General features: G+C 46.8%; 1 protein-coding gene across 6 annotated transcripts in view; it reads left to right on the top strand.

Annotated features, from left to right (window-relative positions):
- MYT1 (myelin transcription factor 1) overlaps positions 1–15,593 on the top strand; it is a 34,169-nt gene extending 18,576 nt beyond the window's left edge. For 4 of the 6 annotated variants that reach the window (XM_051633198.1, XM_051633200.1, XM_051633197.1 and 1 more), the window contains 9 exons: positions 1,250–1,312; positions 1,546–1,614; positions 4,411–4,473; positions 5,063–5,146; positions 9,514–9,735; positions 10,299–10,390; positions 11,312–11,415; positions 11,540–11,683; positions 13,578–15,593. In XM_051633198.1, coding sequence (XP_051489158.1) covers positions 1,250–1,312; positions 1,546–1,614; positions 4,411–4,473; positions 5,063–5,146; positions 9,514–9,735; positions 10,299–10,390; positions 11,312–11,415; positions 11,540–11,683; positions 13,578–13,718 — 982 coding nt within the window. In that variant the 3' untranslated portion in view covers positions 13,719–15,593. The remainder of the gene's footprint in view (positions 1–1,249; positions 1,313–1,545; positions 1,615–4,410; positions 4,474–5,062; positions 5,147–9,513; positions 9,736–10,298; positions 10,391–11,311; positions 11,416–11,539; positions 11,684–13,577) is intronic. The other 2 variants (XM_051633201.1, XM_051633199.1) reach the window with 1 other exon arrangement.
- The last annotated feature ends 9,526 nt before the right edge of the window (positions 15,594–25,119 follow it).

Here is a 25,119-nt window from a genome sequence, read left to right as displayed (position 1 = left end):
TTATGAGGGTAGAGAAATTTCCTAAATGGAAACAGCCCTGGAATAAATAAATGGTGTTGTGGGCAGCCCTGAGCCTTCCCTTCCCATTCAGCATCCTTATTCCTTTCTGGCCCAAGGAATGAATCAGCTGTAGTTAACTTAGAAGCAGACTTGCCAACTGTCTGTTTGATGCTCCATGCCTGGGGCTAGTTCTGGGGCCATCTCCAGGTCATCACTGTGAAGGTGCTCCTCACCTTTACCTTCTCACTGCCCTGATGTTGGCACACGAATGGGTGACACACAGGAATAATACATCCCTGCTGCTCAAGCATCTTCATACCGGTGCTGGCTCTGAGGGTCCATGTGTTTGTGGGGGTGTTGGGTGTGAAAAGTACTCAGTCAATAGCTGCATCCCCAAGCCTCAACCTGGCAGGCCAAACTGTCCCAGGACATCCCTGCAGTGTCCTGGGACATCCCTTCTCTCTTGCATGCCCCCAGCAGGCATGGCATGACTGTGCCAGAGCCTCCCTGCTCAGGCACAAACTGGATTTTATTCCCTTGACACTGAGAGGGGAGGGCACCTTTTCCCATCGCCTGCACAAGTGCAGTTCCCGGGGGAGGCAGCAGGGAGAGACGGGAGGGAAACGCAGCCCAGTGAGGATGTGGCAGCTTCTGCCCGTCCTCAATATAGGACCCCCCAGGCACACAAGTCAGAGGTTACTTCCATTCCCTTTCTGGCACCAGCAGCACTTGCAAGCAAGAAAATAAACAAGACCGAACAATCCTTTCAGGAAGCTGCAACCTGACCCTTTCAGGGAATAAGCTGATTCCTGCAGCCAGAGCTCCAGTATTGCAAAATCTATCCAAGCTGGCAGCACCAGGCAGGGGAGGTCATGCCTGTTCACTCGTGCCACCCAGGCTGCTCTAAGTCCCCCAGTGCCACCCAGCAGACCCAGCACCCAAGTGTTTTTGACGCCTCTTTCTCGTCTGCCACAAATCTCGACTCTTTTTCCAATTTCTTTTCAGGGTCTTTGTGATCTTTTGGGAAAACAAAAGGGAGGAAAGGGAGCTGAAAGGGAAACTGCCGGGTTATTTGCATGCAAAGACATAGAGAGATGCCGAGGTCCCATGGAAGGAGCTGCTGGAAGGGGCCTGGCCGGGCCCCCTGCAGACGCAGCTGGGGGGACTCGGCAGGCGGTGCAGATCCCTGGCTCTTGGGTGGATCCAACCCTTCCCAGCACTTACACTCCTTCTTGTTGTTGTTGCCCAGTTGTCCAACCCCAGGCTGTGATGGCAGTGGACACATAACAGGAAACTATGCCTCTCACCGCAGGTGGGTTGACCTTTGTTTGGTTTGGTTTGGTTTTTTTCATGGTTTGGACTCTACAGACAAATTGTTATTTCCTTTAGTATATGTTTTGACCGTGTGGATAGTTTGGTTCTGTTTCCTTCCCACTTTCTGTTGCCCCTCTCCCTCCCCCACCCTGGCCCTTTTTCTTTTTCCTTTTTCCCTTTTTTTTTTTTTTTTTTTTTGCTTATCCAGATATTCCATCTCTTCTCTTTCAGCCTTTCTGGTTGTCCTCTTGCTGACAAGAGCCTCAGAAACCTCATGGCTGCCCACTCTGCTGACCTCAAGTATGTTTGCGCTCAACTTGGAATTCCTTTTTTTTCTTTTTTTTCCACCCTTTTTTCTCTCTTCACTCTCCCTGCCCCCCCCCTTTCCTCTCACCCTGCTTTTGCTTTCCCACCCCCCCTTCTTCTTTCCAAGACCTGAGAGGAGCTCTGGTGGAGCCCAGCCTCCAACTGCTGCTTTGGGAAGAGTCGGCATCATGGATCAAGGCTTATTTTGGGGAGGGAGGATCGTGGCAGTGATCAGAAATAACCCGAGCCCTGGAGGTTTCCTCTGGGCACTGTAAAAATGTGTTCTTTTCTTTTTCTTGTTTGGCATCTTCTCCCAAGCTCATGTTCCTGAGTTTGTGCCATGACCTTTTTCATTCAACATTTTTGTGCAGCTCTCAAACAAGCCAAAGCCTCGATAAAGGCAACTTTGCTGCTGTCTTCCCAAAGCTCCTCACTTTCTCTAGGAGCTTATTCTTCACCAGAAGGTCTCCCAGATTCTCTCTGAGGTTGCCTCCCCTAAAGAATGGCTTAATAGAAATAGTATTTAAAATAGATGGAGACACTGGAAGGACCCAAGTTCTCTTTCATCCCACATAGATCTTTGGGGAAAAGATGTGCATTTTTTTCCAACATCACTTCCATGAAGCCAGCCTGTCTTTGGAGGCTAATTCTCCACTGAGCTCCCTGCTTTGCTGGATCCAGTTTCAGGATCATTTAGACTCAGAGATTTGTAACTATTACTGAAAAGCCTCTACTGAGAATAAAACCTCATGGGGGACTTCACCTTGCACAGGCTCATAATAAAACAAAATAAATATATATATATGTCCTGTATTTAACCAGTGATGGTTGGAGCCATGGTAAGAGAGTCAAGTCAAGTGGGAGCCCCTCTGGTCACTAAAGTGGTCAGTAGAGCCCCAAATCCCTTTTTGGTGGCCCAGAGGGCAGTGTGAGTCCTGCTCTGCGCTCCACCATGGATGCAGGTGTTGGTGCCAGGAAAAATGTTCCTTAACTGCCTGCTGCTTAGCACAGAGGTGGAAAAAGGAGCTGGCTTAGTTGGTACTAATAGAATGTGGGGAAGGACTCGCATGATGAGTGCTAAGTACACTTCATCATGCATTATAGACCATATACATTTTCAAGAAACCTCTTAAAAGAGTTTTGCTGAACTGGTGTTTCTCCAACAGCCTTAAAGAATAGCCCAGTGATCAGGCAATTAGTGTTAAAGATATGAAAAGCTCTCAGGAACTGCCCATTTCCAGTAAGGGCCCAGCGACAAAGCAGGCGGGGTCATCCCAGTGCCCCAGCATCACCGAGCCTGGCTGGGCAGCACCCCCTGCTCCCCTTGGGCACCTGCTGTTGGTGCCTTTTATCCAAATACTAAATAAGCCAGAAGACTTCTGGCTCCCCACCCCCACCACAAAAAAAAAAAAAAGAAAGGCTTTTACATGTTATTTCCCAAGTACTGCTTTATTTGTTTGTTTTTCCTGTGTCCTGGTGAGAACGGGAGCAGAGGAGGGAGGAAGGGAAGAGGAACTGAAGATACTACAGATAGTGCAGTCATCGCTTTTCATAACTTCAGATAAGGCCATGTCAGTGTTTCTGTTTGAAATTCTATTTCAGGGTTAATATCCCTGATATTAAAAAAATAGCTCTAGGCTGGAACATGCAATAAAAGGTCTCTGTCGGTATGATTTGTCTCCAGATAATTAAAAATAAAACTCAAATCACTTCTCTCCCTTTATAAAAAGTCCTGAAAGGCAAAAGGGGTTCAGTGTTAGTGTTTCCATAATTTCCTCCCACCCTGAAGCTAGAAACAACAAAGAAGTAGTTTTGCTTTCTATTTTAACAGCATCCAACAGGGAAATGTCACAGCCACGCTGCCTCTGCATCTCCGTGTGCTGCCCAGCAGCTCACTGGGGTGTCCTGGAGCCACATCCATCCCTGCTCTGTGTCGGGGACCAACCAGTGCTTCCAACCCCGGCACAGGAAGCTTTAAAAAATTGGGATTGAGAAAACGGGGATACAGCAAAATCCTCCCTGAAGGAGAAAGGGCATGCTGCAAGCTTGCAGTCAACCTGGGAGCTCCCTGTCTCTTGCCCATGGTGTTATAGAAGGAGAAGAGCAAAAGTCAACCTAACCTTTTCCCTCCAGTTCCTTCAACACTTTCCATCTGAGGCATCAAATGTTTTTGGACTTTGAGGACCCTCCTGGAGTGGGGTGTCTGTTTGCCCTCAGTGAGATTAGCCCCTGCCAAATCATCTAGAACTGAGCTGTGACCTTCTGTTGGGCTTCCTCTTGGTGTTGTCTCAGGGGGGCTCAGAGGAGAAAGCTCAATGGCCAAGTTGTTCAGAGTTGTAGGCTGTTCTTCTGCTTTCTTGCCTATGCTCACATCCAGCCCAATGGCCCTGGATGGGACCTGCCATCTCCCTGTGTCTTCCTCAGGAAGACAGGCACTTTCCTGGAGGTCTTTTTTCAGCTCCTTCATTATCATCTCCTGAGATGTCCCCTTCATGCAGGTGGGGACAGAGGCTGGGACCAATGACCTTCCTCTGGAGAGCAGCCACCTGCTGTGTCCCCACCTCTCCCTGCTGCTGTTCCTCTCCAGTGCCGAAATCACTCAGCGATGCATCAACTTTGGTGTCACGGATTTTACAGACCAGACCTTGTTCTTACGGAGGGAGAAAGGGCAGGAAGAAAAACCTGCTTCTGTGTTGTCAGTCCTCAGTTTCTCTTTGAAATGAGCTGTGGCAAAACCTTGATCCCCCACTTGCATCTCCAGGCTAATCTGAGCATCCCTTCCCTCTGCAGGTGCCCTACTCCTGGTTGTGATGGCTCTGGTCACATAACAGGAAATTATGCATCGCATAGAAGGTAAGATCTCCCTTAAATTATTTTCTCTGCAGCCTCTTTCTGTTTGTGGTGGGTTGTTGTTTTTTTTTTTTTCCCCTGCAGTAGGGAGAGTTGTAAAGTTCTGAATAAAACATTAATGTCACTGACAACTGAAGCCTATTTTCATCTCTTTAATCTGACTTTTTTTTTTTTTTGATGTTTCCAGCATCTGATTAGAAGCTCCCTTCAACAGAATAAAAGACAAAGGGTCAGATTTTAGCTGATGCAATGTTCCTGTTAATAATGCTACCTATTTGTGACTTCTATTATCGCTTTTGAGCATTAACAGCAGAGATCTGAGCCTTCTGTTTCAACAATTCCATTAAACATCATAGGCTGTTAGCAGATATCTCCTTATCTAGACACTGTTAATTACTGTCCATCTCTCTCAATTTTTTTTCTTTAATTTTTTTTTTTTTCCCTCCTGACTTCTCCTCATGATGAGAAGCTGCAAAACGAGAGAGATCAAAAACACTGTGGGAAATTCAAGGGAAAGATGACTGAAGCAGGGACATAGCAAATGCAGGGATTCTGCCAGTGAGACAGGCCTTTCTTCTCTTTTTAACCACAGTCTGTCAGGCTGCCCTCGTGCCAAGAAAAGTGGGATCAAGATCACCCCGACAAAGGATGATAAAGAAGACCCAGAGCTGATGAAGTAAGTCTGGAGAAACCTCCTGAGCAGACTCGTGTGCTCGATCCCTTTTGCTTTGCACAGCTTTGGGAGGGGGAGCAGCAGCATCCTGCACCCCCCCTCACTCCTGCTGCTTGGAGCATTGTCTGCCCGTGCTGGAGCAGGCACTGCCAAAGCTTCTCCATTTCCTTCTGAGGAATTTTTTCCCCAATCCAAAAAACAGCATTGCCATTTCAAAATTTGATTGGAAAATCAGGAGGTGGGAGAGGTGATGGTGTATTTTTTTTTTTCCTTGCGTATTTTTACAGTTGTTTTTACAGGCTGGTGGGGCATGAACAGTTCCTCTCCTACCTGTGCTTTACCTAGTGCTGGAGAAATCAGCAGTGTTGTAAAGGAGGGTAAAAACTCACAGTCAGGGGAAACCTTGCAGGTGTTTGGGCAGCCATGGGCAGGCAAGGGGTGCTGGTGGGCTTGCTTAACTCCAGGAACATGGTAGAAATAGAAGCTATTTCTGAGCCAGGTCAGGAGCTGAATAAGACATCTTGTAGAGTCTTTGCCATGGCTGAATATTCAAAGCAAACAGAAAAAGCCTTTCTCTGCTGCCTCGGGCTGAATTTTTTGAAATGTCTCAGGGGGTTTGTTCGTACTGGGAACAGAGATTTTAAATCCCTCCGTCTGCCTCAGGAACTTAAATCTGCTGTGAAACCCATTTGTCCTGACTTTTAGCATCATGGGCTCACTGTCCAGGGCCTGATGTGAGGTTTGGGTTGTGTCTTGACCCCTCGCACAGCTACAGGACATCAGAGTTTTGACAGCTGAGCTGGGGCCGGCACTGACTCCAGTCTCCTATTTTGTGTTAACCCAGAGCATCCCCAGCCTTTCTGGAGCAAGTGCAGGTGGAAAGGGTTAAAAAGAAACATGGAAAAACTTATCAACCTCTTCCAAGAGTTTCCAGATGCCCATGAGTGCTGGAATTTCTGACCCCTTTAGCTCAGCTCTTTTTTTTTCCCCTATTTTAGCCCTAGGGCAGGTCTTGCCCTTGAGGTGGGCACCTCCCTGTACCCAGGTTTTGCCCTGGTGCAAAGGCTGAGCTGGTGTGGAAGAGCCCCACAGGGGCTGCTGGAAACTGGGATGCATGAGCCGGGAGAAAGACCTTTAAGAAAGAGATGATATTTGAGCCATCTGCTCTGTTCTTACTCCTCAGTCTACAGGAAGGAAAGCCTCCCAGTTAAATGAGCTGTGTGATAATTAGCAGGAGTTAGTGGAGTTTATTAAAAATTAAGCAAGCTACTTGAGAATCCTGGGGGGGTGGGGGAAATAATTTATTTTTTTTTTGTTCAAAACCACAAAATTGTTGGTGGCATTGTCATGCTGTGCCATTAACCAGTGCCACAGTGAAGGGAAGGGCAAGAAGCAAACACTGCTGTGCAGCTGTGGCTGTTGCGTGGTGGCTTCTCTTCCTGCATTTGGGGCTGGGAGCACTCAGGGATGTGCCAGGTGGGTCCCCCAGTGTGGTTTCTCTTTGGAGAGATTGCTTCCCAGGGCGAGGAGAAAGGGGCTTTTATGGGGCTGATTTGTTATGGTGCAGCAAGACCATGGGCAGGTGCTGGCAGTGCTTGGGGGAGCTGCTTAGGGGAGACCTTCTCACTCTCTACAGCTCCTGGAAGGAGGTTGGAGCCAGGGGGAGTCAGTCTCCTCTCCCAAGGAGCAAATTACAGAACAAGGGGAAATGGCCTGAAGTTGTGCCAGGGGAGGTTTAGATATTGGGAAAAACTTCAAAAGGTTTGTCAGGCCCTGCACAGGCTGTCCAGGGCAGTGGTGGAATCACTGTCCCTAGAGGCATTTCAAAGCCCTGTAGATGTGATGCTGAGGGACATGGGTCAGTGGTGACCTTGGCAGTGCTGGGGGAACAGTTGGATTTGATGATCTTAAAGGTCTCTTCCAACCAAAATGATTCTTTGATTCTGTGAGGACAGGAAGGCTTTTCCCAACACCTCATGGCACGGCCAGCAACCCTTGCTCCTCCAGTACACCCAGGAGGAGCAGAAACTCCTCTAAGATGTGCAAAACAGCACAGGACAATGATCCCTTGGCTGTCGCCTTTCCCTGGCCCCAGGGCAGCTCGTGTTCTGCTGCGGAGCCAGGGACCAGGACGCCACAATGGTCACAAGTAACAGCCTTTATTAACTGCTTACACGGCATTCTGATACCTTTTCCTCCTGTCCACGCGCCTCACGCTTCCTTCCCATTGGTTAACAGCTGCTGGTCACACGTTCTATCTTACTTTGTGATAGGCTACAAGTTTCTTACACTTTCTTACAAGAATGTCAACACGCATCCCTATCTCTCTCATACCTTCTTTTCTCACAAACGTTCTTCTCTAACTGCCAAGGGCACAGCTGTAGTTTGTTAAAATCAAGGCTGCTTGGGGCCCGTAGCTGATGCCCACAGTGTTCTGCCTCCTGCTGCAAGGTGGGCCCAGCACGGGTTTGCTTAAGGAGCTTTAGCTCTAAATCCATCCTCTGTCCTCACCCAGCACTGCTTGGAACCCGGCCCAGCTTTTCACATCACCACCAAGGAGAAAGTCATTTAGTCCCTGTTGTTTTTGCTGTTCATCCTTCAAGTAATTTGCCACAGGCGTGATGGAACAGATCACCTCAACCTTCAGCCCAGCCCTGGCATCAAACGGAAGCACCCTCGGCTGCCTCATTGATCAAGCACTGCTGGTGCTTCCGTTAAATAATATGAATATTTTTTTTAAAAAAAAAGAGATTTAAAACAATGTCCAAGCCAGATGTTTTGCACAATAAGGCTCTGGTTTATTTTTTAACAATGAAAATGTAATAAAAGTTAAATTAACAGCATAAAATATGTAACAGGCTGTAACGGCTGCACACAAAATGCTGGGGTTTGTCTCTTTCTCTCTTGCTACTTCCCCCCCCCCCTTCTCCTTTTCCTCCTGAGGATTCAGTAATTTGCTCATGATCATATAAAGGCAATGATGTTATGAATTTACTGAGGATCCTGCTGGCAGGGATATTATAAGTGAATTGTGCTGCATTTGCAGCTGATTAAAATTGAGATCAGCATTTTTCAAATTATCTTGGGAAAAGGCTGGGTGTGTGCAGGCCCCCCCCCTCCCCCCCCCCGCTGTCATTTCCCTTTTGTATGAAATATAAACAATCAGGGTAATCACTTCTGTGCTGGAACGCAGCTTGTGATTTTCAGGAGCAGTTCAGTGGATATTTTCAAAGTCCCTGATTGCTTTCAAACTGAGGACAGGGGGGTTATTTTTGCCATTTCTTACCTACTTCCACCTTTTTTTTTTTTTTTTTTAGAGTACCCTCCCTTGAGTAATAAACTTTAAACTGTATTTATAATTGACTTGCATCTTTAAACAAACACAAAGCACAGCAGAAACTGTAATACATCCAGGGGCTTTGTCATGGCTGGATTCAGAGTGTGCCATTAGAAGGGGAGGGAAGAGGTGCCTTTTAGAGGCACTCATCCTCTTGGCAATTCATACAACTTGTGTCAGCACTTCCAGGACACCCCTCACAGCTCCTGTGTGCTTTAACCAGCCATGCATGGCAGAGGCAGCACAGGAGCGGGTGGGATCATGTGCCAACACTCGCACTTTATCCCCTTGCAAGTGCAGGTTGATGTCTCAGTAGCAGCAGAATGTGATCCAGGAGGAGCAGCAGGTGAGCAAGGCCACACCATGGCTGCAGGCTGAGCCTTGCCTGGGGTTTATTTGTCCCCTCTGAGGCTGGGGCTCAGGAACTCCTTGGTCACCCTCCTTGCAGAAGCAGGTTTGCAGCTTCTTGGTGCACAGGTTGCAGCTTGACCAGCTCCCAGGTCAGGGACTATTTCTCTGGGAAGGGTTGTGTCTCTGTGGGCAAAGACAGTCCTTCTAGGTCATGTTGACCATGCTAAGGGAGGGTGATGAAGCTGATGACCCCGGGTTCCTCAGCAGTAACACCACACAGAGCTCACTGTAAACATGTGGTGGTTCAGTGCGAGTGTGTCAGCCTTGGGGAAACGTTGGTATCCAAAGTCAGGCAGCCCAAACTGTCATCTTTACACTTGATGAAGCAGCAAACACATGGGTTGGGACACCACTGGGACCTTCTTTTGCTGCAAGTGTGAGTGTGAAGTGACCTTCACAGTCTTTCCCTCTGGCAGGATTCACCTTGGTTCTCCTTGGCTCTTTCGAAGGGGGGATCGTAGCTCTGAATCTGCTATTTTTTCATTAACTAAGCATCTACCCCGTAAAATCCAGATGAGATCCCCAAATGTGAATGCTTTCTTCCCAGACTTCCTCATTCCTGCTTATCCCTGATTCCCTCTTCATCCCCTTGCTGTAATTTTTGGGAATTCCCTGTGCCCAGGTGTCCGGTTCCAGGCTGCGTTGGGCTTGGACACATCAGCGGCAAATACGCGTCTCACCGGAGCGCCTCAGGGTGCCCCCTTGCAGCCCGCAGGCAGAAGGAAGGATCACTAAATGGCTCCTCATTCTCCTGGAAGTCATTGAAGAATGAAGGCCCAACCTGCCCAACTCCAGGCTGTGATGGCTCCGGCCACGCCAACGGGAGCTTCCTCACTCACAGAAGGTAAATCGCAGGGTTGAAATTACTGGGAACGTGATAGAATTGCCACAGACCAACCTGCCTGTGGATGTTGCGTGAGCATCCTTCAGCTCTTCATGGAAGGCTTAATAGCTGGTGCTTTGGACACTGACCTGTGAGGTTGCTCTGAAGTTGGAGCATGGAAGAAAACATGTAGTAGTTTTAATATTGCAATGGTGAGATGTGGATTGGGCAAAATCATGAAAACTGATGATACAGCGTCCTTCCTTGAGCAACCCAGAACAGGACTTGGGCACCAAACAGGGCTCTGACACCCAGACAGACTCGTCTCACCTTCCTCACCTGTCATGCCTTTTCTTTTAGGAAACAACATGGTTTCTAATCTTTGTTCAGAGAAAATTGCTCTTGCTCTATAAATGGGGGGTTTTGTGACATTATTCATAAAGTAATTTCCTCTGTACCATAAAAAGCTTTTAGAAGAACCGTCTCGCAGCATGAACTCCACCAAATGGTATGTGCTCTTGTTGGGAACATAAGCACCTATAAATACTGGGAGTTTATGAAACCCATTTTTACTTGCTTTTCAGTTTGTCAGGGTGTCCAAGAGCTACTTTTGCTGGGAAGAAAGGAAAACTCTCAGGGGATGAAATTCTCAACACAAAGTTCAAGACGAGCGATGGTAAGGATCTGCACTCCCCTTTGGTGTGTCAGGCTGCTGAGCCCCTCCATCTTTCTCTTTGCAGGCTGAGGAGGTTTTAACAACTGAAATCTGCCCTCAGATCTGCAAGCTTCTTGTATGCCAGGATCACCCATTTTTGGGACACTTGGATATTGGGGGTGGTGTGGTACCAGCCCTGCTCCCTGAGTGACACACTGGGAGGGAGCAGGTGAAACACTAAAGGAGGAGTTTCCATAGTGAAATTCCAGGCAAAAAGAATGAATGCTGAAATCAAGAGATACATTTCTTTAAATGTTCACCAAGGTTTTTACAAATCCACTTCAGTCATTCAGCAATTTTTATCTATTCGGGGTTTTAATCCTGCAGATATGTCTGGATCTGGAATTCTGCTGGCTGGGGCACTTTGCTTTTCCAGTGCTATGACTGAGGTTTCTGTGGCATTTAACAAAGTTCAGGCATTTTACTTGAATACTTATATAGTTGGGAACCTATAAATACTGGCACTCTGCTAGATATATTGCTTTATTTTATGAACCTTGTAATTTTTAATCAAGACATGCATTCATTTTTTTAAGGGCATTTTCTCAAACTTGGGGCTGGTGAGAATTACCTGAGTTTTCAGGGCAATCAACCTTGCAGGGTACATAGAGGTGCTGGAATCCAACTGCTGCTCTGTTGTTGGCCTTTGTATTTAAATATTGTCCTATAAAGGATAATTGAACTGTGATGCTAAAATTGTTACTAAAAAGATTCAAAAATTAAAAACCAGATGAGCTGCATATCCGTTTAGAGGATATAAAAGCAAAGGTGAGGGCTCTGTGGGTGGTGATGTCTATGCAAAGGATGGGCTCAGCAGAAAGCCCAACGTCGTGGCTCTTCCCATGAGCAATTGCTGACTGCCCGTGACCTTCTCTCCTGCAGTTCTGGAGAACGATGAAGAGATCAAGCAGCTGAACAAGGAGATCAGTGAGCTGAACGAGTCAAACTCAGAGATGGAAGCAGCCATGGTGAAACTGCAGTCGCAGGTTTGTGTCCTGGGATGTGCACCCAAGACCAGGGATGGAGAACCAAGCCCCTTGCACGGGTGGTAGTGGTGATGGGTGCCATTGAGCGAGGGCTGTTAACCCCAACGTGCTCCTTGCTTTGCAGATCTCCACCATGGAGAAAAACCTGAAGAACATTGAGGAGGAAAACAAAATCATAGAGGAGCAAAACGAAGCCCTGTTCCTGGAGCTCTCAGGGTTGAGCCAGGCTCTAATCCAAAGTCTTGCCAATATCCGCCTTCCGCACATGGTAAGAGGCTTGGAGGGCACTGGCCCCAGCTGGTGTGAGCCAGGCAGCCCTGCCAGACCTGATTCATGATAAGGCTTATGCACAATGGAAGAGTGGGAGAATTTCTCTACACACACCTATGTGTCCTTGATAAGATCAGTACTCTTGCCTTATCTCTGAAGCTTGCATTCTATCTCCCTTTTGTTGTAATTTTCTGCTGATCTCCCTTTGTATCTATTGTTCTGTCTCATTACATCTGGCAGCATTATGACTAAATAGGAAACTTTATCAAGGGCACCCAGTGCCTTTTAGGCTAAGACAGCGCAAGCAGAGATCAGGGGGGATCGGATTTCAACGTCAGAAAGATCTTACAGCTGCTATTATAATGCAGGTAGTTTCAATTCAGGTTTGAATAGCTGGCAGCCAAAGAATAGCATTCTTAAAGAGAGGGTATTTTGTTTAATTTAACAAGGTCTAACAGCCCACAGCATGTTACCAGAGAGTTACAAAATGAAAAGACTGCATTAAAATAGTAAAACCACAAAAGGTGATTAATTACCTTCTCTCTGTTCCCAGAAATGTAATTACTGTTGTCAAAACCAGGTGTAGGGAAGGGGGGCTTGTGCTGTCGGGCAAGATGTCCTCTTACAACTCATAAAGACCATCGTAATGATCAGAGGAATGAGCTTTTGATTTATTTTTTCTGCTTTTTTTTTTTTTTCCTTTTTATTATTTTTGGGAGCCCTTTTCATTGGGGTTTCTATTTAAATTCAGGCTGGCTGGAGAGAAGCCATCCTCCAGCAGAGCACTTTTTGGATAGTATTCACCCAGCTGCCTAACTGGCAGAAAACCACTCACTGAGTGCTTTTTTGTAAAGTATTTGACACAAAAAGGTCAAATAAACTGTTCAGCAAATATTTTTTCAAGGTTTCAGGCAACTCCAATTAAATAATGCCCACGAGACTTGTATGCTCATTTTATTCCTGTTCTTTTTCTTCCATCTGCCTTTCCACACTCCCCCCGCCCTTAGTTCCAAGTTCGATGTTTGCAAGGTTTCCACAATGTCCCTCAAAAGCAAAGGCTGTGCAGCAGCAGCGGGTTGCTGTGGGCAGATGTGAGCCCAACGTGACCAGGCTCCTTTCCTGACTTTACCTTTGATTCCCTCCATGATGCTTCAGCAGTCTCTGCCTTCTCTGCTCCTCGAGCCCTTCATTTCCATGGCTTAATTCAGCCTCAAACCTGATCAAGTGCCAGCATGTGCTTGACCTGATGCTGTTACTAGTTCCATGAGGCCCATGCATACAATTAAGGACCCAGTTAAGATCTGACAGCATCAGAGATTGCAGGATGAGATTTCCATACACCCAATCCAGCACAACAAGGCTTCAATGTGGAGACCTTTGGCTGGTACATACACATATTATTAGAATCATAGAATGTTAGGGGTTGGAAGGGACCTCCAGAGATCGAGTCCAAAACCCTTGCCAAAACAGGACCACCTGGGGCAGGTCACACAAGGATGCATCCATGCAGGTTTTGAAAGTCTCCAGAGGAAACTCCACAACCTCTCTGGGCAGCCTGTCCTAGTGCTCCAGCACCCTCACTTTAAAGAATTTTCTCCTCATGTTGAGGTGGAACTTCCTATGTTCTAGCTGATACCTGTTGCTCCTTGTTCTACTACTGGGCACCACCAAAAAGAGACTGGCCCCTTCCTCACCCACCGCTCAGATATTTGTAGACATTAATAAGGTCCCTTCTCAGGTTTCTCTTCTCAGCCCCAGGTCTCTCAGCCTTTCTTCGTAGGAGAGATATTCGAGTCGTTTAATCACCCTCCTAGGTCTCCTCATAGATTAACTGCAAAGAAACCTCTTTCTGCTCTGCTACTAATGTTTCTATTTGGCTTTTTTGGCTGCAGGAGCCTATTAGTGAGCAGAACTTTGATGCGTACGTGAACACGCTGACTGACATGTACACCAACCAGGAGTGCTACCAGAACCCGGAGAACAAGGACCTGCTGGAGAGCATCAAGCAAGCTGTGAAGGGCATCCAGGTTTAGTGCCATGGGATGGAGACGAGCGAGCGAACAGACTGTGAGGTGGAACTTTTCCTCCAAGTATTCAGGTTTACAACTTAGAAAACTTGTTCAATGAATGAAAACAAAACAAAAAAAAAAAAAAAGGAAAAAAAAAAAGAAAAAAGAAGGACCAAAACGTAACCAAGAGGCCATTTCTGAGACATGGAACTGATCAAACTCAAAGTTCTCGTTTACTTAACTTTGGACCTTCTTGAGAAAAGTAGGATTTTTCTACCTGGACCATGAGGTAGATCAGGATGGAAGGTTAAATTCTCCAGCAGGCTTGCAGGGCTTGGTAGCTGGTGGAGAGCAGGCAACTCTCATGAGTTGCCATGTTCTTGCAGAGTTGATCCAAGGGTTAAAATATTACAACAGGGTCTTGTCTGATCCAAGACTAGTGTATGACTGGCTTAAACCCTCCTGTTGTCTATGGTTGTATGTCCAGATCACCTACTCACACAAGAGTTATGTTCTATGTTGCTACAAGTGCTGGAGCTGCAAGCTACCTGTAAATCTGAACCTGTGCTGGGCCTCCCAACCCCGAGGTGTTCAGATATCCACTGGGCACAGGAACTCTGAAGTATTATAAAGTAGCTTATTTTTATTTTCTGAAAAGAAATCTGAAGAGCAGTTCTGGATCTCCAGTGGAAAGCGCAATGGAAAAAGGTTCTCAGGGAAGCTTTTGGAGTTTGCAACTACAGTATTCCTTTGTCTGTCTTAAAGATGAGAATAGCTATTATGAATAGGCCAATACGAGATATTTCCTACAGAAGAATTCTTTAATGTGTCATGGTCCGGTGTATATGGTTTTTTGGAAGTCTGTTTGATGACAATTCTGGTTCTTTTCATTATTGTGATCATCCTTCCAGTGGCGCAGTACTGCCAGTCCAGAGATCATGCATCAATGCCAGAGAACGTTTGAGATGGTGATGAACAAACAAAAAAGAAAGAAAAAGCACCAAAAAGAGAGATGTTAATTGACGGCCAGCAAAGTGCTCAACCTACCGCCAATCGCTAGTTGATTTCTGACAGCTCTCCACAGGGCAATGGGTGTTTTTTGGTTTGGTCTTCTACTTTTGGAGCAAAATCACAGAAAAAAAAATTAAGAAAAAAAAAAAAAGGAAAAAGGGGTGTGTGGGGGGGAAAAGACAAAGAGTGTTCAGGTACTGGGTATTCTTCCAAAGAAGCATTTTGTACGCGGCTCGGCAGACGCAGCCCACTGTGCACTTACAGAACAACTCTGTGAATGTCTTTGTGACATGGCTCTGCAGCTCTTGCTCCGTTGCTGGTGCCCCGTGGGTTTGCTCCATCCAGAGCTCACTGTCCCTCTGCCACTCCCTACTTTGGGAGTAGAGAGGGACAAATCCCTCTGAGAGGTCCCAGTGCAGGGTGCACCCCTCATCCCGCATCCCACTGCCCTCCTGTCGGCGGGGCGGGCGGAGCTGGGGAGGACTTTGCTGACCCATCAAGGTTGTGGTGCTGGTTTTGAACCCAATCCTTCAGATGCTTAGGGCAGAAATCCATGATTTGGAGCAGTCAGTGGAAAGCTTCCCAGGGACTGCAGCAGCCACTGCATCTGGCCTCAAAGCTCAGGAGCAACTTGACTGGAGCTGGTTCCCTGCCGAGTCCCGCGGGGCAGCTGGTGCCGGCGGGTTTGAACCCATTCCAAGTGCAAAAATACAAGGGGGGAAAAAAAATAAATAAATTAATAATAATAAAAGAAATAATTTGAGGTGTTCAAAACACAATGTTCTTAACATGTAAATAGAGTCCAAACTGATTGTGACTGCAATTCAGTTAGTATTTAAAAGTAGAGAAATTGCACTTCCTGGAAGAAAGAGCAGGGGGAAAAAAAAAAAAGAGTAGTTAGCTTAATTATCCTGTAAATTATTTAATTTCGGCAAGATGTATGTAATTTATATTTACAACACCTTATGTTAACTTTTTGCTATTTATTTAACTTTTTTATTTATTAATTTTATACTTCTTTTAAACTGGACACCGCACCACAGGAAAGAAGCAAAAATAAGTGAAAAATGAAAACTTTTGACCATAAAAAAATGATATTCCAAAAAAAAAAAAGAAAAAAAAAAAAGAAACACACCCCTATCTACAACTCCTACTTGTAATTTTGATGCAACCAAGTTATTTTTTATATATTTTGTTATTTATTCTTTTAACGATGGGAATTTTTTTAAAGATATTTTATAACTGAGACATTTTGATAATTTTTGTTTGGTTGGTGGTTGTTTTTTGGTTTTGTTTTGTTGTTTTTTTTTTTCAGGGGCAGGGGCACCAGGGGGAAGAGAGACTTCTTCAGTTGTTTCTTTTCATTCGTATTGTTTCAGGCACTGATAACAGGAAATGAAAATTCTGTATTTATTATTTATTTAATATTTAAGTCGGGGAGGGGGGGAGGGTGGAAAAAATGATCTGTGCTCTTGTTGTATATTTATTTTGTCGTTTGTGTGTCGGTTCCGTGATGACTGAGTACTTGTTTCTGTGAAGGAATACTGTTAATATTTAAATAATAAAGAGTCACAATGAAAGTTATAGCAGGCTACATGTTATTCTGTGAGAACGAATACTGTGATCTACTTTCCTCAGGAAATGTATTTTGCAGACAGAACTTCCTTATGTACTGGCAGGGTTATTTCGTAATAAAACCCAGTTCTGTTTGTGACTTTAGTTCCTATGGTCTTTCTTCAAGCTCCTGTCAATGTCCCTGATGTGTCCCTGATGGGCTTTGTCCTTGCTCTTGCACCGTGGCTCGGAGGGTGAGCATGGCCCTCCTTGGAGCTGTGGCCAGGGGCTGCCCACCCCAATCCTGCCTCCTCCTGCCCACTAAGTGGGGGGACTTGGGGGATTTAAGTTTGGTGTCATAGAATCTCAGACTGGTTTGGGTTGGAAGGGACCTTAAAGATCATCTTCTTCCAACGTCCTGCCATGGGTAGGGACATCTCCCATTAGACCAGGTTGCTCCAACGTGGCCTTGAACGATTCCAGAATGGGGCATCCACAGCTTCTCTGGACAACCTGTATCTCTGAAGGCTTTGAAGAATAAGGAGCTGTCGCCATCCAGCCAAGTGGGTGTCTAATATCCCACTAGTCCCATAGTGGGGAGGATCAGAAGTCCAAGCAAAGGTAGGTGTTTATTTCTTTGGTTCCCAGAGGCTGCTGGTAGAGTTCCTGGGCACCCCCAGCACACAGCATCCCTGGGATTTCCCAGCTTTCCTCTAGGCATTCCCAGCGTTGGGCATCCCCAGGATTTTTCAGCTACGTTCTCCCACAGGCAGTGTACAAGCAGAGGAGATGCCACTGGGAGAGGAGCAGGAGAAGCCAGCCCAGGGATGGGACGCAGAGATGGATTCTTTCCCATCCTGGATTTACAAAAAAGCCTCACCAAATCGATCTCAGGTTTAGCTAAAATGCTGGGATGTGACTTGTGTTTGTCCACAAACTTATATCTGCCTGACCATGATGTTCACAGGTTACCTTCCTGGAAGAATGGAGCTTTTTCCTTGGCAACAGTTAATATTTTGAAGCAGGGACCATGAAGAGAATTTCTCACTGGCTTCTGGGTTGGATGTCTTGTTGCTGAGCTTCAGTTTTGCTGTGCTGAGCTGTAGCTTCCAAGGTAAAACAAGGTAAATAATTTTAAGGCCATTTGGAGCTGAGTGAGTTGGGTGAAATGGGAATTTCAGGCAGGTCCATCACCAAGAAAATCAGTTCTCTGATTAACTGAGCTGAACTTCCCTGGCTGTCCATGTGCAGAGGCACAGCAGGAGTGGGTGGCTGCACCACAAAAACCCAAGGCTGAAAGAGAGAGTAAAATGGAGCCAAAAGGGTAAGCACTGTAGGCAGAAAAAATTGGAGAAAAGTTTTGGGTGGAAAGATTTCTTAAAGTCTTCCCTGAAGCATGTACATGGCCATGGGTGCTCATTGGAAGTTTTATCTGTCTTCATTGGGTGTCTGCAAGGTGTCCTGGGGCAGGACAACTGGCAGAAGCTTAGAACAGGCTTTTGGGGATGGTAGAGGAGAGGACAGCCTTCCTGGAGAGGTGGCAGTAGGATGTTCTTGCTTTGCTGGTGGGTTTCCAGGGCCAGCTTTGTTGGACACAACTTAGAGCTGCTGGGGTTTTGTCACCTCTGCAAAGGGCTGCACGTCTTAAAAGGAGAAAAACCAGAGAGACTTGTGCAATGGTTCCTCTAAACTGGCTGGCAGGTTGTTTTTCTGAAGGGCACGGGATTGTTTTATGGGGGATTTTGCTAGACTTTGCAGTGCTGAGCAGTTCCTTGTGCCAATATTTGATTACAGTGGCAGAGCTAATAGATGTGCTCACTTGTCCTTTCCTAACGAATGGGCTGTGCTGCATAATGGAGCAGTTAGACTGGTAGTGAATTGCAGCTTGGGGAGCCATCATGGGGAGATGTTATCTTCTCCAAACTGGCATCCTTTATGGCAGGGAAGGGAATTGAATTGGTTTAAGATGGTATGCTGTCAGTTTAGAGGTTTGCTAAGGAGAGCTCTTCAGCTTCCTCCGCCACGTGTAGGGTGAGAGCTGAATGGCAGAGGAGAGTGGATCTTGTGCTTGAAGGATGCAAGGGAAAAGAGACTTGTCACCATCGGGTTGTTTCTGAACACATCATCAGATCATTGACCAATGAGAGCACCACGTGGCCTCGCCGATGCCGCTTTTAGTTGTTAAAAGCTGCTAACAACCCATCCCTCCATTCTCCTGCTCAAGTGGTACTTTTCCCTGGGCGACACTTACCCACCCTCTCTTGGAGAGCCATGATTTCCACCAATGCCTTTGGGGGTTTCTTTCCCAGCCTCATGCATTTTTTCTGATTTTTGGTCCCCCTGCCCCAGACCTCTGGGTGAAGTCTCCAGGCTTGGTTCATCTCACCCTGCTCCTGCCACCAAGGTGTCTCAAAAATCACAGAGCTGGGTGGTCAGGAAGGGATTGTTTTGTTCTCTATCAGATTTCTGTGGAGAGTAGGCAACTTTCCTCTTCAGAGCTGCCGTTTGGCATCAAATTCACCCCTCTTGGGCCTCAGGAAGATGATGCTGAAGCTGGGAAGCAGTCAGATGGGCTGGAGATGACAGTGCAGCCAAGAGAGAAGCCCCTGGCTGGAAACTGCTCCCCTCCCAACCAGCACTGAGCACAGCTTGGCTGGATTAAAGGCTCTGGCTTGCACTTGTTAACACATCCCTTCTCCTACACTTTTATGAGAAGATATATCCTGAAACGACCTTTCTCTTTGTGCAGAAGGACTCATGGGATTGAGGCTGTAGGAAAGAAGTGGATGATGCATTCCTCAGACAAATCACTCTTGTTATTCCAGATGCCTTTATTCCTGTTCCTTCAGTGGGATGAATAAATCACCAATTGTAAAAATGGTAGTATTAGATTTAGAGACATTTTCGACCTGTCAACACGGAAGTCTAACAGCCATTAAAGCTGCTTTCCTTTCTGTAACTGCAATGCTCTTTTGTCTCAATGTCAGTGACTATCTGTGATGATCTGAAGAAACACAAGCCATGAAGGGATATAGCAAGGACATATGCTCAGCCTGAGGTCCAGGACTAGCACAAAGGGCTGGACCACCCCGAGAGGACCAGTCCATGCTATGATATGATGTCCAACCCCGCAGCATTGTTGCCATGGTTAACTCCAGCATGCCCTGATTGAAGCCAGGATATGCCCAGACTTTTCCTTGCCTCTTCCTTACTTCTAGTGAGTCCCAGAGTCCACACAAATGGAGTGAGAGGCAACGGCCAAATGCTTTGGACTTGGGCAGGGGCAAACCTGGCCTTAGCACTGCAGGGGAGCTGATTTTGGCCTGATGCTCATCAAGTTCAAGATCAAGGATCAGCCCCTCAGGTTTTGCCATTTGCTAGAAGACTCCTTCTTGGGCTTCAACATTTAGTAATCCAGCCCAACCACACTGAGGCTGTTTAGCAATTAAATAACATAAATCCAGAAGCTAGATTAATAAACAGTCTAGTCTGTCTAGAGCAGTCTACAGGGTGGAGAGTTAAAATTGTAAAATATTTATTACCAGCTTGGGGATGAAGTTATTAATTTAATAACTACCCATTGCTTTGCTTCTTACAGTTGTTAGCAGGCTGAAGGTTACAGAAGATTAGGTGGGAAACTTACTGCCTCCCTGCTGAGAGGAGCCTTTCCCATGAAAGCCAGAGCCCAGCTCCCATCTGTCACCCCATTACATTTGGAGGTGGTGAATATATTACTGTGCTGCTTACCAAAATAAAACAAAACAACATTTCTGCTGGCCACATGGCAACCCTCCACGAAATTTAATGAGGACGCTGCCCTTTGTGCAGGGGGCCTTTTCCAACAGCTGTAGAGATGAAGGCAGGAGGATCTTTGTTGGAGCTCACCACTTGCTCATGCTGTGGCTGCCACAGTAGCCCAGCCGCAGCAGCACCACGAGGGCAGGAACCTTTGGGGACTGATGCTCTGGCTTGTCTCCTGTCCTGAGAGGGCAGAGCATTGTCAGAGCTTCCCTCATCTGTGGTTTCTCAGTGGGTCTTCACATTTTCAGAAGAAGGAACATGGGTATTAGTTCAGTCCCTGCTGTGATCTGATATTGGGGAGCTTCCAGGACTTAGATACTTGCATCCTCTTTACACTGATTAGGGATGGAGTCCCCTGATGAGCTTGCTCTCCTGCTGACAACTACAATGTGCAGCCATGCTGCAGCAAAAGCCACGTGGGGGGGTGAGGGAGGGTGTCTGTGCATCTTTGATGTATTTTGTCATGGGTTTCATCTATGGACAGCAACGGGTTGTCAGCCAAATGAGGTGCACAGGGGGCAGGGGCTGAGCAGGAGGCAGGGGGTGATGTGGGATGTGTGTCCCCCATCAGCTCCTGCTGAGGAGGGGCTGAGACAGTGCTAATCCTCCCTGACGACTGCACTGACAGAGGAGATCGAATGGCCTAAATAATTATATCAAATCTTTAGCACTGAAGGGTTCCTGGAGAGCTTTGTCCTCATGGACCTGCAGCTTCCCTGCAGAGCCCACACTCCTTGCTCAGTCACCAGCCTTGGAAGAACCCCTTTGGCCATGGGCACCCCTGCTCCTCCTAAAGCCTCGGAGGGCAGAAGAGCCACATGGATGGATCCTGGGCAAAGCAGAAATGAGTGAGAGCCCGAAGTGGGAGAGATGGACAAGAGAGATGGTGGCCAGTGATGGAGAAAGGCTCTCTGTTAGTGCAAGGAGCAGTGGTGAGGATCTGTGGGACCTGCAGTGACAGATACTGCTTTCTACCTTGTGCCATTTGGTAGGACCGTAGTTCTGCTACTAACATAGAGAGCACCAAGTAGCCTTGTTTTCAGGTAACCTCCAGGTCAACTGCTGACTCAAGTTATCCTTGATGACTGCCCAGGGGAGAAAGCAAAGCAACGTCCCTGAAATAATATCCTGGTTCTGGAAGTTCCCACGAAGGAGACGCTTGCGTGAGGTTTGTGGGCAGATCAAAGCAGATGAGTATGAAACTGGGTCTCCAGGTACCGGACATGAGAAGCTCTGGACATGTGGATCAACTGTGATGTCTTGGCCAAGACTTTGAACTCTGGTTTTATGACATCTGGCTGTGTTTTAGCACAGACAGAGTAAGATTTTAGTGGATTTAGTAATCCACTAAATTTAGTAAGATTTTAGTAACTTTTAGCCCTCAAGCAGGGCTTCTTCAGTGCTGAACAGCACAACAAACCTGCCAGGTATTTCTGCTGTCACCAAAGAGTCACACATTTCTGCAGAGCATTAACCTCAATTTTTCCCTCACAAGACTAATTTTCAACTGCCAGCACAAGCATCTGTGTCCTGACCATCCTGTACTCTGGTACACATCCAGCACAGGCAGGGCTAACTGCAGAGGCCCTACCCCAGTCTCATGTCATCTCACTGCTCTTTCATTTCTCTTATCAACACCCCCATCCAGTTCTGCTCCTTATTCCCAGCCCTTATCTCTGTGAGCCAAGGAAGTGCACAGCATCAGCCAGGAGAGAAAGAAAAAAAAAAAAACAACAGGTGAAATTCTGATGTTGTCAGCTAAAATAGTTTCCAGATGATCTCTGCCCACAAAGAAGCTGAATCTTGGTGATTTAGTTGCCAGATCTTACATTTGCTGCCTCTTCCCCATCCCTCCTCTCAGCTGCGAGCTCCAAGTGGAGTCCTGACACTGCAAAGTGTTAACAGAATTAGTCTCCTGCTACAAACTGTTCACTGGGGCTTGTTAGCTCAATTGTTGATGTTGAAGCCTTATCAGTGCCACCTAAAAGAGCAGTAATCAAGAAAGGCTGAACTCCCTGCCTGGGTCATGGAAATTTAATTAAACCCCAAGTAAAACTGGAAAATCATTCTGAAAAGAGAAGAGATGAATGCAAAATGCTTTTCATCCTTGGACTCTGCATCTTCATAGCTTAAACCCTCCGCCGTGGTTTCAAAGAGAGTTTTGCTAGAGCAAAGGCTGAGTGAAACACAGACCAGATTTCCCTCGGTCCCTCCTTTTTACACATGGTCCTGATGCTCATTCAGGGTAAATGAAATACAGAAAACCCCTCATTAAGGCCTGCTAAGGACCAGGACCCACATACGCAAAGGAGCAGAACGTCCTTTCAAGTAAAACAGGGACCTCCTTGAGTAAGATTGTGTTATGGTTATTGGTTTATAGATCGGTATCTATTGTCCATTTGCTGTGCAGAAGAGCTCATGTGACAAATCATTTATTTAGGAGACACAGAGAAATACTAGCACTGGAGTTGGTAGGACCTTGTGTGGGATATTGTGTGTAGTTCTGGGATCTCGCTCTGGAAAAAGAAAAGATGAATTTATCCTTAAGCAGGTGTGGGGAAGGACTGCAGGGTGATTAGCAGAAAGGAGAACCTACCTTAGGAGAGGAGATAAAAAGAGCTTGGTTTGTTTAGCCTAGAAAAACAAACGTTAAGAGGGGATATGATTACTTTTCATAAATACATTCAGGATGGGGGGAAGGGGAATGATTTAAGTTAGAGGGTAATATGGGTAGGAGATAAATAAGGCTCCATCTTGGCCAGCAGTATATTTCCATTGGAAATGTGAAGATGTGTTCCTATTGCTGGAGGAGGGAAGTTTTGGAAAGGCCTTTTGAGCAGGATGGCTGAGCCCTTGTGGGTTTTGAGAGGAGATGGACAAAATTTGTGGCTGGTGCAGCCTGACAGGTTAGTCTGCAGGCAGGACATGTAGGACTACCAACACCAGAGCAGGAGACGGCAACGTGGTGTGGCTGCTGTCCTGCTGCATCTTTGTTATTTATACACTTCAGTCCATGAATCACTTGATTCCATTCCCCCCCAGCCCCCATAAATATGGAAAGTTTGGGTTTGATATTTTTATTTGGCAACCCTCTCCTGATTCTAAGTGGAAAGACTGTAGAGCTGGGGGTTGCTGAGAGCAGGGCCAGGGACTGCCCTCGTGCCTGTGAGGGTGCCCCAGCCCAGGAGGAGATGCTGAGGTGCCACCTCCGAGCCCCTCAGCGATGCTTGTACTGCTGGAGACACCTTGTGGTACATGGCAGAGAAATAGAATAATGCTGGGATTTAACCAGAGCCAGCAGGCCCTGCTTTCCCAATCCCACTTTGTTTTTTCCACTCTCAGAGCCTGCCGGGCCTCTCCCAGCCAGGAGAGCTGCCCACACGTGTTTGCAGCCAAGGCAGATGCACGAGTTCCTAATCCATTGCTGACTGTAATGGGGGATAACAAAGCCCCGGTGAGCTGTGAGGGTGAAAGGAAGGTCTTTTTAAAGAGCAGGGACAGGTGTAGCACAACAAATCAGCATCCTTGGAGGTGACACTCTCCCTTCAGCTATTCCCTCCCCATAGCTGTGCCCCCTGATGTGTCAGGTACAGGTAATCAGGGGGAGACTTGCAGGGGGCAAGTGTCTCCCCTGAGTGGTTCTCTTGGCTAATTCCTGTAACTCTCTGTCTGGAAAGAGGCCACAAGACTCAGCAATCCCGGCAGTGAAAGGCTGGAAGGAACCATTAATACACCTTGGCTTGGTGGCCCTCCCTTGGTGGGCGGACTTGGGGTATTTGGGAATAGCTAAAATATTCCCTGAGCTCTTTCTGGTGATCTTGGGGATTTACTGCGAGAGCAGCTGCTGCTGCCCTATCTTCCTCTTTGCCTCAGTGACAGTTTGCAAGGTGGCACAGCAGTGCTCCCCTCTGCCCTGCTGCTGCCACCTCACTGCCCACAGCACAGCTGCTCTAGCAGTGATTGGAATTTTCTCACCCAGCTTTTAACAATTTTTGTGCAAAAAAACCAACAACCCAACAAAACCAACTGCTGTTTTTCGAGCAGTTTTTTTCTGCTCCCTTTTTCGAAGGGGAGCAGATGCTGCATGGAAGGCCTGGAATCACACGTGTAAGGAGTTTGTCTGTTCAGGGTTTGCAGCTTTCAACAGCATGGCCATTATGCTTGAGTGCTTTCTGCATGAAACAAGACGAGGCGAGGGCCATCAGCACGGCCTGCTTTGGTTGAGTCAGCAAGGAGGAGTTTCAGCACTCGCTCCCCACCAATAATCCCACTCTCCCAGGCAGCTGCCTTCTGTGGAATGAAAGTGCAGACATCCACAGTATTACCCCGTGCCTGTTTGCAGAGTCTGCTGTTATCATGTTAATGAAGGGAGCTGAGATAATCACCTTACAGCATAAATACATCTCAGATGCTGATTCACTTTCTCCTGTTTGAGTCTCATTTACCAGGGTAATTCTTGTGTTTTTCCACTGCGGGCTTGTTGTGACTGGAAGGATGGCTATTTCTTCTTTCACAATTCATCTCCAAACAACTTAAATCAAGAAGCCTCTTCCTCTTGTCTAGATGGTGGTTGTTCTGGTTCTTTAGCCATACAATCAGATCCTAGAGCTCAGGCCAGCCTGGACAATCTTGTCTGATGTGCAGCTTCAGGGGTCACACAGATCGTGTCACCTCAGCCAGTGCTGTGTGGGAGTCACTTACAGATAAAGATGGACACACTTTTAGAGGGTAATTTCTGTCTTTCTGAGATGGAACCACCTTTTCCCCATGTCTTGTCAGGCCCTGCCATGTTGGTTAAAACCACTGCAGGACTCTATAAGGGTGGCCAAAACCCAAACCAGATGTCTCAAGCTCAGCCAGGTCATGTCAGGGGACAGGGATCCCCCCACTGCACGAATGGCAAGTCAGATATCGTGCCAGTCTCACAACGTTCCAGATTTTCCTTCAAGCCTCAGGCCCTGGAGTCAGGTGAACACACATCTCAATTATTTTCTTCTCACTTATTTTCTTCTCAGTGAATTTCTTTCTGGCATTTATAGTTGCAGAAAAAAATAAAATC

This window comes from Apus apus, chromosome 15, assembly GCF_020740795.1.
Source record: "Apus apus isolate bApuApu2 chromosome 15, bApuApu2.pri.cur, whole genome shotgun sequence".
Taxonomy (NCBI): domain Eukaryota; kingdom Metazoa; phylum Chordata; class Aves; order Apodiformes; family Apodidae; genus Apus; species Apus apus.
This window is presented reverse-complemented; position numbering and strand designations above follow the sequence as displayed.